The following is a 12,092-nucleotide window of genomic DNA, read 5'->3' as shown; positions in this document are numbered from 1 at the left end:
AAGTGTTCACAATGTTTATTGAAAAATAAATCAACTTAAATTCTCACATGAAATCACTGAGTAGGTAACTGCAAATACTGTCATTCCATTGTAGCAGGGTGACATTGTCAGAAAATGTATACATTGCCCCTGGTAAAAGTGTGTCAGATTAAATATAGCAAACAATTTCCAGACACCTAGTAGTTCTGGTATTACCTTACTAAATGTATCTAAATGTTATAAAAAGTTGTACATTCTTCTCTACTTGGTCACACTAGACAAGTACATGGAAAGTGCTGTCCTACCATGCCAAGTATACCAGGCTTTGGTACTTTCTGAAAAGCAAAGCAATCTGTCCATAAGCAGCCAAAATACTTAAAACAATACCCAGGATTTGAAACATCATGGTAATTATTGCAACTGAAATTGAAAGATACTCAATGGTTTGACTGACTGCCGGTTTCCTGTTTTCATGCAATATACAAACTGCTAGACAGTGCCCAAACCATAAGTAGGAACTTGTCATTTTTCCAACAGAATACTGGCAGTGTTTTTCTGAAGAGGCATTGTTTGAAGCAGAAACCCCCCGCCCCCCCCCAAAAAAACTCAAACCAGTCATGTCAGGTGAAATGTACTTTTCCAGCAATGACATAATCCATTAGCTTCGTTCAAAACGTTTGTTTTTACCATAATACTCCTCTACATCTGTACATTACCTTTTCCTAGACACCAACATTTCAATGGTTCTCTTTAATATGCTATTGTGACTACACTTTCAGTTAGTCGTACACACGTATGCGCGCGCGCACACACACACACAAGTTTAGACTGCCATTGGCATTATCTGTAGAAATCGATTAACTTTTATTTGGATCATCCAAGTCTTCCGTATCAAAAGAAAAGGGCTTATCGTAACCCATGAGGTGGTTATAGTCATGAGGAAGTGGGAACAGTATCGGGTTCACAAGCATCGACTTCTTGTCGGCATAGAACGTGGTGAACATTTTGCTGACACCCGGTATCTTGACCTCACTCTGACGGAACACAGTCTTTTTCTCCATCAGGAGGACGTTGTAAGTGACAGCTGTGTACGTGTCAGTGTCCTGGTTGTGGTACAGGCGAACCACATAGCCTTTGGTGATGATGTGGAGGAGGATGGGTGTCAGGAATGTAAAGAAACCGATGACACCGCAGAAGGCACCTTTCAGCACCAGACTCTGAACACCAATGCCCGTCTTCAGAAGGATGTATGGCATCACACATAGGCTGGCCCCACTACTGGTGTAGGAGAACATCTTCACACCTGCAACAAACAGACAGAAAATACAGCATTATTAAAAAGGTGCAATTTTTGTTTAGTTATGCAGTGATATCGCCGATGTTGATGATGGTAATAATGAGATGATAACAAAGTAATACCTCGAACAGCGTTGCCGAGGTTCCCTGAATAGATCAGCTTCCCCTCTTCAGAGTGGCAGGTGGAGGATGTAGACAAGTTGCGGACCATCCGCTGTATAGAGGCTAACTGTACCTGGGCAGAGATGGACACAAATGGGAAACTATTTATTTCCATTCAATGTCTGCTACAATTTATAACAAATAATGTATCCATTTAAAATAACCTCCATTCAAGAATTACCTTTTAGAATGAGGTCTTGAAGAAATGATTATAATATTGCATCATTCAATCGTGCATAGGAGTTGTAGATATTAATTGAATACCGAATGCATTTTAAAAAGTTAACGCACTGGCCTGTACAACCAGGCTAACCTGCAGAGCCCGAAGTCAGACATAATGCTGTGATTGATAAATTATCGAACGCAGAGCCAATAACCAGCTAGTTAGCTAGCGAACATGACATAATTTCACATGGAAAAATTGGCTAATAGGACATATATTCATTGAATGGAAGTAGCTGATACATTTGAAAGAGAAAGGAATAGAGGCAAATACCTTGTTAGACGCACCATTGAGAAACGACCTTTTGACAGTGTGATACAATTGCTCTTGGGTCTTCAATGGCAGCCTTCTGCACGCGTGAGAAGCAGGCCTCCCATATCGGAGGGCAGCAAATTGGATACTAAACGTTTGCGAAATACCAGTACGTAATCCACGTGCAAAGTGAAGCTGAAACATTCTAAAATAATAAAGTTAAGCCGCCTTGGCTAGCTTTTTGCTAACTGAAACTAGCATACACAACAACAGCCTACTAACCCAACCCACTTTCTTATTCTGTGGGAAAGGCTATACGGACACGGGACCATAGAGACCCCTAGTGGCCAGAAGGCAGCACCATTTGAACGTAGTCAACTGGGTGGGACTTCCAACTTCATTGGCTAATCCCTCCTGGTGACCCTCATGTCTAACCGGGTCATCAGAAGAGATCAGGCGATCGTGAGAATAGGAAAATGTACTACTTAAAAATGGAGATAGATCAATGGTGCTGTCTAGGATGAAGGAAGATGGCGGAAGTGGATGCTGAGTTCGAATCAGGCAGCGCGTTGAACAAAGTTGGTGAAGACGAATGTTCTGAATGGACAACAATAGTATCGAAAACTGGAACAAAAAGGAAATTGTTAAGTGTATGAATGATAATGAATCACTTCTTGTCGGGATGCGTTTGTTGAGTAAGAATGCATATGTGAGAGGCCCGTTTGAGTTGTCAAATGGTGAAGTATGCGCTGGGAAAAGTGGAGTCTGTCAGAGTGACCAGGAGTCGTCTTATTTTGATTAATTGTATTTCTGAAGAATCTAGAAAGATTGCAGTGACCCTCAAAAGAATCTGGACAACAGAAGTTTTGAACTTCAGAATAGAGCACCCGTCAATGAAGTCCTGGTGTGGTTGGTGCCCGGCGTCTGACCCGCTGGTTAAATAAAGAAAAAAAGTCAGTCGGTCCGGTTGTTTTTTGTTAAAGAGAAAATACCTACACATTTGAAGCTTGGTTATGTAATATATGCTGTAAGAGCTTTCGTCCCCAAACCATTGCAGGTAAGAATTGTAAAGGATTGCCATGTTTCAAGTGTGTGCAGATGAACAGAGTCTACTGAAGAACGGTGTGTAGAAGGACAACAGCGTTGCAATTGTGGTGGGGATCATGATTCCGAGTTCCTGGAATGCCCTGTAAGGGTGAAGGAGATTGAGGTGGGAAAAGTTGAGGTCAATCGAATCTTGTATGCGGAGCTGATTAAAAGAATTGAGAAAACAAGTGACACTAGTGAAGACATTCATTTTCCTCATAGGCTTTATCCAACAAACCATGGCGGAGTTAGTGCCTACAAAAATATGACATTACTACAGCCTCTCCCTTCTGTGCCAAGGTGCACACAGGTTTTGTAATATCACAATAAAATTCCTTGTTAGATACAGTGGGGAGAACAAGCATTTGATAACCTGCAAAATCAGCAGTGTTTCCTACTTACAAACCATGTAGAGGTCTAATTTTTTATCATAGGTACACTTCAACTGTGAGAGACGGAATCTAAAACAAAAATCCAGAAAAATCACATTGTATGACTTGTAAGTAATTGGTTCGCATTTTATTGCATGACATAAGTATGATACATCAGAAAAACAGAACTTAATATTTGGTACAGAAACCTTTGTTTGCAATTACAGAGATCATATGTTTCCTGTAGTTCTTGACCAGGTTTGCACACACTGCAGCAGGGATTTTGGCCCACTCCTCCATACAGACCTTCTCCAGATCCTTCAGGTTTCGGGGCTGTCACTGGGCAATACGGACTTTCAGCTCCCTCTAAAGATTTTCTATTGGGTTCAGGTCTGGAGACTGGCTAGGCCACTCCAGGACCTTGAGATGCTTCTTACGGAGCCACTCCTTAGTTGCTCTGGCCGTGTGTTTCGGGTCGTTGTCATGCTGGAAGACCCAGCCACGACCCATCTTCAATGCTCTTACTGAGGGAAGGAGGTTGTTGGCCAAGATCTCGCGATACATGGCCCCCATCCATCCTCCCCTCAATACGGTGCAGTCATCCTGTCCCCTTTGCAGAAAAGCATCCCCAAAGAATTATGTTTCCACCTGGTTGGGATGGTGTTCTTGGGGGTGTGGGGGGGGTTGTACTCATCCTTCTTCCTCCAAACACATCGAGTGGAGTTTAGACCAAAAAGCTCTATTTTTGTCTCATCAGACCTTCTCCCATTCCTCCTCTGGATCATCCAGATGGTCATTGGCAAACTTCAGACGGGCCTGGACATGTGCTGGCTTGAGCAGGGGGACCTTGCGTGCGCTACAGGATTTTAATCCATGATGGCGTAGTGTGTTACTAATGGTTTTCTTTGAGACTGTGGTCCCAGCTCTCTTCAGGTCATTGACCAGGTCCTGCTGTGTAGTTCTGGGCTGATCCCTCACCTTCCTCATGATCATTGATGCCCCATGAGGTGAGATCTTGCATGGAGCCCCAGACCGAGGGTGATTGACCGTCATCTTGAACTTCTTCCATTTTCTAATAATTGCGCCAACAGTTGTTGCCTTCTCACCAAGCTGCTTGCCTATTGTCCTGTAGCCCATCCCAGCCTTGTGTAGGTCTACAATTTTATCCCTGATGTCCTTACACAGCTCTCTGTTCTTGGCCATTGTGGAGAGGTTGGAGTCTGTTTGATTGAGTGTGTGGACAGGTGTCTTTTATACAGGTAACGAGTTCAAACAGGTGCAGTTAATACAGGTAATGAGTGGAGAACAGGAGGGCTTCTTAAAGAAAAACGAACAGGTCTGTGAGAGCCGGAATTCTTACTGGTTGGTAGGTGATCAAATACTTATGTCATGCAATAAAATGCAAATTAATTACTTAAAAATCATACAATGTGATTTTCTGGATCTCACAGTTGAAGTGTACCTATGATAAAAAATGACAGACCTCTACATGCTTTGTAAGTAGGAAAACCTGCAAAATCGGCAGTGTATCAAATACTTGTTCTGCCCACTGTATATGTACAAGTTCACAAATGTCAAAAATAAAATTAGATAATTGATCCTCAATCTTCAGCATCAAATATGCAGGCTATTTATAAGTTGCAATATTTGATTTACTATATTGTTTAATATTGAAAAGGTATCTGATTCAATAGCACAGCTCACTTATAAAATTGGTTCCCAGTTACTTAATCTCCCTACTGATAATCAGAGCTGCGAAATGTCCTTAAGCTTTTTCTGATGAATACAACCTCAGTCAGTTGTTTTTGTTGACTAATTAGGACAATCAAATGAGCATGTGAGAAAACTGCAGTGGTTCATCTCACTGGAGTTCCAAGTACAGAAGCAGTTGCACATGATACTTTGCATGTACAGTTAGGACATAATACAATAACAAATACAGGGACTCATCTCCAGTTCTGAAAAAATAAAAAGACTTGAAAAATAGGTGAATGACTGCCACGGTAGATTAGTCTCTGTAAAATAGGTGAATGACTGCCATGGTAGATTAGTCTCTGTAAAATAGGTGAATGACTGCCATGGTAGATTAGTCTCTGTAAAATAGGTGAATGACTGCCACGGTAGATGAGTCTCTGTAAAATAGGTGAATGACTGCCACGGTAGATGAGTCTCTGTAAAATAGGTGAATGACTGCCACGGTAGATTAGTCTCTGTAAAGCTCAGTCCTCTGTCTATAGTTTTATGTCAAGGACTGATGAAGTCTTGAAAAGGTAATAATAGAAATAGTTATTCTGTTTAGGTTAGCGACAGTGCGGTCACATACTCATCTGCAGACAGGTGCAGTATCTCACTGTTAATTGCTTCTCTTTCGTGTCCCAAACAGATAAATTGCTTTCAGCTATGTCATAGCCTGGAAGGATCCCCAGAAATGAACACACAAGTTATGCACACAGAGGCAGCATTCTAGGAAGTGTCCACATTCAAAAACATGTGGAACTTCCGAGTGAAAGGACTTTTTCCCAAAAATCTGGTTTCTAAATTAAGACATTCTACACAAAACTCATTTATACAATGCAAAATACAAAAAACTATTTAATGACTCAAAGGCAACCAGAATAAGGCACTGCATGAGGAATGATCAAGCCGGCCACCATGGAACAAAGCGCGGGATAGGGATACACAGTGAGTGTCTACAAAACAATGACATTTACTGTCAATGAGTATGTTTAAAACAAATACAAAAACTGGTCTCAAGAAACCAAAAGAACCAATGTGAACCCTCAATAAAGTACACAGCATATGTAGTTTGTTCCAGAGGAACAATTTGGTAAACCTCTCCATCTGACACAGTGAGGGGAAAAAGTATTTGATCCCCTGCTGATTTTGTACGTTTGCCCACTGATAAAGAAAGGATCAGTCTATCATTTTAATGGTAGGTTTATTTAAACAGTGAGAGACAGAATAACAACACAAATATCGAGAAAAACACATGTAAAAAATGTTAGAAATTGATTTGCATTTTAATGAGGGAAATAAGTATTTGACCCCCTCTCAAGCAGAAAGATTTCTGGCTCCCAGGTGTCTTTTATACAGGTAACGAGCTGAGATTAGAGCACACTCTTAAAGGGAGTGCTCCTAACCGCAGCTTGTTACCTGTAAAAAAGACCTGTCCACAGAAGCAATCAATCAATCAATCAGATTCCAAACTCTCCACCATGGCCAAGACCAAAGAGCTCTCCAAGGATGTCAGGGACAAGATTGTAGACCTACACAAGGCTGGAATGGGCTACAAGACCATCGCCAAGCAGCTTGGTGAGAAGGTGACAACATTTGGTGCGATTATTCGCAAATGGAAGAAACAAAAGAACTGTCAATATCCCTCGGCCTGGGGCTCCATGCAAGATCTCACCTCGTGGGGTTGCAATGATCATGAAAACGGTGAGGAATCAGCCCAGAACTACACGGGAGGATCTTGTCAATGATCTCAAGGCAGCTGGGACCATAGTCACCAAGAAAACAATTGGTAACATTTTACATTTTAGTCATTTAGCAGACGCTCTTATCCAGAGCGACTTACAGTAGTGAATGCATACATTTCAATTCATTTTATACAGAATTTTTTTTTTCTTCCGTACTGGCCCCCCGTGGGAATCGAACCCACAACCCTGGCGTTGCAAACACCATGCTCTACCAACTGAGCCACAGGGAGCTCTAAAAAATGTAACACACTACGCCGTGAAGGACTGAAATCCTGCAGCGCTCGCAAGGTCCCCCTGCTCAAGAATACATATACATGCCCGTCTGAAGTTTGCCAATGAACATCTGAATGATTCAGAGGACAACTGGTGAAAGTGTTGTGGTCAGATGAGACCAAAATGGAGCTCTTTGGCATCAACTCAACTCGCCGTGTTTGGAGGAGGAATGCTGCCTATGACCCCAAGAACACCATCTCCACTGTCAAACATGGAGGTGGAAACATTATGCTTTGGGGGTGTTTTTCTGCTAAGGGGACAGGACAACTTCACCGCATCATTTGACGGGGCCATGTACTGTCAAATCTTGGGTGAGAACCTCCTTCCCTCAGCCAGGGCATTGAAAATGGGTCGTGAATGGGTATTCCAGCATGACAATGACCCAAAACACACGGCCAAGGCAACAAAGGAGTGGCTCAAGAAGAAGCACATTAAGGTCCTGGAGTGGCCTAGCCAGTCTCCAGACCTTAATCCCATAGAAAATCTGTGGAGGGAGCTGAAGGTTCGAGTTGCCAAACGTCAGCCTCGAAACCTTAATGACTTGGAGAAGATCTGCAAAGAGGAATGGGACAAAATCCCTCGTGAGATGTGTGCAAACCTGGTGGCCAACTACAAGAAACGTCTGACCTCTGATTGCCAACAAGGGTTTTGCCACCAAGTACTAAGTCCTGTATTGCAGAGGGGGTCAAATACTTATTTCCCTCATTAAAATGCAAATCATTTTATAACATTTTTGACATGCGTTTTTCTGGATTTTTTTGTTGTTACTCTGTCTCTCACTGTTCAAATAAACCTACCATTAAAATGATAGAGTGATCATTTCTTTGTAAGTGGGCAAACGTACAAAATCAGCAGGGGATCCAATACTTTTCCCCCCCCAATGTAAATCTGAGTTTCAAAGAGTATATGTAACATTATTTTTTCTCTTGTGGCAGCTGCTGGATGGCAGGCTGCTGGGTGGAAGGCAGCTTGGATTCATTGTTGTTCATAGCCTCCTTCCGGTGAGCCAGGAACGGGTACATGCATTTGTCTGCTCCAAGAAACTGGTACATGCAAACGATGGCGTCAAAGGGCAAGACACTAAAATAGCCAGGGATACAGAATTTAATAAATGATCAGTAAGCGCATAAAGCTATGGCTCCCATGATATACATTTAATGGTGGCACAATCCCTGCAAGAGGGGGGGGGGAATCAGAGAATATACAAGGATGACATTAAATTCACCTAAGAGAGCTGTTTGACAAAACCTGGGTATCTCAATTATTCATGTTGTGTACTACTTACGTCTTCATGAAACTAACCATGTACATAATCCGAGGCGTACAGATCATGGGCTGGTCTGTTAGGATAGCCCTCATTGCCTGTTGCACACACTGCTCTGGCTTCAACGGAGGGAAGAGTGGGGCAATCTCTTTCCTGATGGGACAGAAGAAGTCATCAATTAGTTTGTAGTGTCTTTGCATGATTTCATATTTGATGATGCCAAGAATAAATTAGCATTGTGTTCAGATTTGAATACACTTGTTAAATGTAACACTTTACCAACCTGATTTTACACCCTTTGAACATGTCAGTGTCAACTAAGAAAGGACAGACCAGCGTCATTTTTATCCCGTCTTTCTCAGCTGCTTTCAGCTCGTGGCTGAGGGACTCATGAAAACCTATAGCACCAAACTTGCTGGCACAGTAGTCCTGGTAAAAGACAGAATTTGCGATAGGTCATGGTTTGACCTGAGTTTTCAGATAAAAGACTCGTATACTGTAGGAAGGTATACTGTAGCTTTATCAGTGGAGAATATACTGCTAACCTCAACACCAGCAGTGGTGAACAGACCCAGAGAGCTGGCTACCGTCACGATGTGCCCATGGTTCAGCTCAAGCATCTTGGGAACAAAAGCCTTGGTAGTCTGAAATTGAAAAACATGCCAAAAGCATTCTTATGGTAAGAATAAAAACATTGCATGGCAAGTGACAATTGATATTATGGTGTAAAAATTTGTCCTAAGCAGATTTTCATATAGGTCTATCCCATCTCCTTTGGAAATACACTTCATTGCCACTGGACTAGTCCATGTGAAACTAAGTGCTCAGATTGAGTGCAATGCAACTGACCCAAAAGTGAGCATGGCAGTTGACCATCATGGTGCGCTCTAGGAGTTCATCTGGACACTCCAGCAGGTGACGTCCTGAGACCACCCCGGCATTGTTGATCAGGATATCAATGTTGCCCACATCACGTTGCACCTTATCTGCAGTCAAGTACACCTCCTCTCTCTTGCTTACATCACACAGATAAGTGTAGACCTTGGGCTGAATCTGAGATTCATCTCCCTCCTCACCATCCACTGAACCTGTAGAGCAGGGGAGATGGTCCTTGTCTGGTTTAGTGGAACACTATTTGAAGGTGCATTCTGTAACATTTGCAAACACAAACAGCACTTTATTTTGTGATATCCCTCAATCTTTAGGGTTAAAGGAATTAGAATAGAGATACATATTTGACCATAATATCATTTGAAACTAAATAGTGCAGGTCTACCTAAGTGTCCTATGACAACACAACAACATGAATGGATTATGTCCTAGTTTTTAGGTTGTAATGTAAATCATAATATGAATCACATGATTCTCTTTTTTTGGATCAAGAGGTCTACATTGAAACGACCAACGCTATAAATACTGGATTGCGCCTTTAAAAGGGCAATTTAGCAGTTTCAGTAAAAAGTTGAGGGGTGGGGCTGGATAAATGTAATCACTCAAATTCATTGAGCTAGGAATGCAAGGACCATCCATGATATCAAAATCATAGTTTTAACCATGTTTTGATTCTATACAGTGTTACTTCACATTTACTTTTGGGATTATGAGCGGCACAACAGTTAAACAAAGCATGTCATTTATAAATTATATTATTCAATGGGTACATATTAATTTTTAAGTCCAAACGTTGATGTAGCAACTCATGATTTCCCCTTTAACAGTAAAGTAGTATAATTTAATAAAGCAGCAGTTTGCCAACCTTCATGGTTCCTATTGGTAATGTCGCTGTAGATTTGTCGCACCATGTCAGCTGTCTCCTCGTTACTTTCCCAATTTATGTCCCAAAGGATGACCGTAGCACCTCTTCGGGCAAACTCCTTGGCAAAGTGTCTTCCAAGACCGCTTCCTGCCCCAGTGATCACACAAACCTGACCCATTACGTTCTTCTCTTTTGGACGCACGATCCATCTCGTTCCAGCCAACACAAAAGTCCAGAGAACTTTGCACGACACCAAGCAGAATTCAACAAAGATATTCATGGTAAGCAACAACAAAAAACAGGCCTTCAGAAAGATTTCCTGACCATGACAATTTCGAGGAAAGATGAGACAACAAACTTGACTTTGATAGCCTATTGTGCAGCTGTTGTGCTAATTATTGCTAGTTGCTACTTTGTTGCGAGTACTAATGCTTGTTCACGAGGGTCAACTTGCACAAGGCACTGCGCATGATTCTTATTTTCTTCTTCTTGGAGTTTAACGGCGGTTGGCAACCAAACACACACATACACATATATATATATATATATATATATATATATATGTGTGTGTGTGTGTATATATATATATATATATATATATATATATATATATATATATATATATATATATATATACACACACACACATACATACATATAATATAAATTATATAATAAATAAAAAATAACAATTTAAATAAAAATAAACCCCAAACAAACCCTACACTCATTAAAAACCCTCTATCCCATTCCACTACTTTGCCCCATCTACTCCTGCACCATGCCAACGGCCTGGGAGGACTGGATACCACCACTCAACACACACTATAACTCTTCTGATGTCAAATCTCGTATACCCAAATACTTCTCTGCAGCTGCCACCACAACATCTATTTTCTGTGATTTACGTTCCATTTCTGTGGTAACCACACACCTATCACAAGTCCATTACATGTTACCTTCATTGACTCATCTGCACCCAACTCCTTTCTCACCCACCCTGAAACTACAAATGAATCTGCCAAAAGCCAAGGATCCACTTTCTCCAAAAATGTCACTCCTACTAGACCAGATTTTTAACATGTCCACTGATGCCAGAGCTTTACCACACCTTTCACCTTACTTAACTCGCGCTCATTCACTTCCATTTCACCTCCAGAGCTCGGTCTGGAACACAGCTCACTCTGTTTGCACTTGACACCAATCTTCTTCAACACCCCATCTCCCTTTTTAATTGCCATATTCCTTAAATCCAACCTCTGCTTTCCTCATTCTCTTTGACCTCTTTTTTCCCCCTTGATTCCTCCTCAAAAATCCACCTTTTAGTGACCCTGCCCCAATATTCCTCTTCTCCCAACTTTGCTTGCAGCACAGTGGCATCCCAACATAACTCCATCTCATAATCATAATTCTCACCTAGGAAACATGTCTTCTCCGGGCGCTGACATTTCGAGAGCATGAGCAGTGGCCACACAAAGAAAAGCGACCTGAGACGGTTTTATGAATCCTCTCCCACTGCGCACTCTTGCTGACAGTTGGCTCTACCTTCTTGCCCTTTGTGCTGTTGTTTGTGCCCAATAATGTTTGTGCCTTGTTTTGTGCTGCTCCAGGTTTTGTGCTGCTGCCATGTTGTTGTCATGTTGTGTTGCTACCATGCTATATTGTCATGTGTTGCTGCCATGCTATGTTGTTGTCTTAGGTCTCTCTTTATGTAGTGTTGTGTTGTCTCTCTTGTCGTGATGTGTGTTTTGTCCTATATTTATATTTCGTTAATTTTTATTTTTAATCCCAGCCCCCCAGGCCTTTTGCCTTTTGGTAGGCCGTCATTGTAAATAAGAATTTGTTCTTAACTGACTTGCCTAGTTAAATAAAGGTTGAATGAATAAATAAATACATCTACAAATCACCTCACTTCTTCTTCTTCAAGTTTTTATTGGCAGATCGCAACCAA

General features: G+C 41.6%; 2 protein-coding genes across 2 annotated transcripts; both read right to left on the bottom strand.

Annotated features, from left to right (window-relative positions):
- Positions 1-2,242, bottom strand: tmem70 (transmembrane protein 70). The gene is made up of 3 exons (XM_014190494.2): positions 1,934-2,242; positions 1,399-1,510; positions 1-1,282 (listed from the first exon to the last, which is right to left on the bottom strand). The coding sequence occupies exons 1-3, from the start codon at positions 2,114-2,116 to the stop codon at positions 837-839; spliced, it is 741 nt and encodes a 246-aa protein (XP_014045969.1). The 5' UTR covers positions 2,117-2,242; the 3' UTR covers positions 1-836.
- Positions 2,243-7,891: 5,649 nt separating this feature from the next.
- LOC106599325 (retinol dehydrogenase 10-B) lies at positions 7,892-10,611 on the bottom strand. The gene is made up of 6 exons (XM_014190495.2): positions 10,142-10,611; positions 9,235-9,473; positions 8,931-9,029; positions 8,669-8,814; positions 8,407-8,538; positions 7,892-8,201 (listed from the first exon to the last, which is right to left on the bottom strand). The coding sequence occupies exons 1-6, from the start codon at positions 10,419-10,421 to the stop codon at positions 8,036-8,038; spliced, it is 1,062 nt and encodes a 353-aa protein (XP_014045970.1). The 5' UTR covers positions 10,422-10,611; the 3' UTR covers positions 7,892-8,035.
- Positions 10,612-12,092: the final 1,481 nt, after the last annotated feature.

The sequence above is a fragment of the Salmo salar genome, chromosome ssa03, assembly GCF_905237065.1.
Source record: "Salmo salar chromosome ssa03, Ssal_v3.1, whole genome shotgun sequence".
NCBI lineage: Eukaryota > Metazoa > Chordata > Actinopteri > Salmoniformes > Salmonidae > Salmo > Salmo salar.
Note: the sequence above shows the minus strand (reverse complement) of the source record. Positions and strands in the feature narration are given on the sequence as shown.

Coding starts and splice junctions, on each gene's coding strand:
- LOC106599325 (XM_014190495.2), bottom strand. CDS start 10,421: ATGAATATCTTTGTTGAATTCTGCTTGGTGTCGTGCAAAGTTCTCTGG. Junction 9,030..9,234: donor ACTGCCATGCTCACTTTTGG/GTCAGTTGCATT, acceptor TTTCAATTTCAG/ACTACCAAGGCTTTTGTTCC. Junction 8,202..8,406: donor ATGGTTAGTTTCATGAAGAC/GTAAGTAGTACA, acceptor TGGCTATTTTAG/TGTCTTGCCCTTTGACGCCA.
- tmem70 (XM_014190494.2), bottom strand. CDS start 2,116: ATGTTTCAGCTTCACTTTGCACGTGGATTACGTACTGGTATTTCGCAA. Junction 1,511..1,933: donor TCAATGGTGCGTCTAACAAG/GTATTTGCCTCT, acceptor ATCTCTGCCCAG/GTACAGTTAGCCTCTATACA. Junction 1,283..1,398: donor CCTCGGCAACGCTGTTCGAG/GTATTACTTTGT, acceptor TGTTTGTTGCAG/GTGTGAAGATGTTCTCCTAC.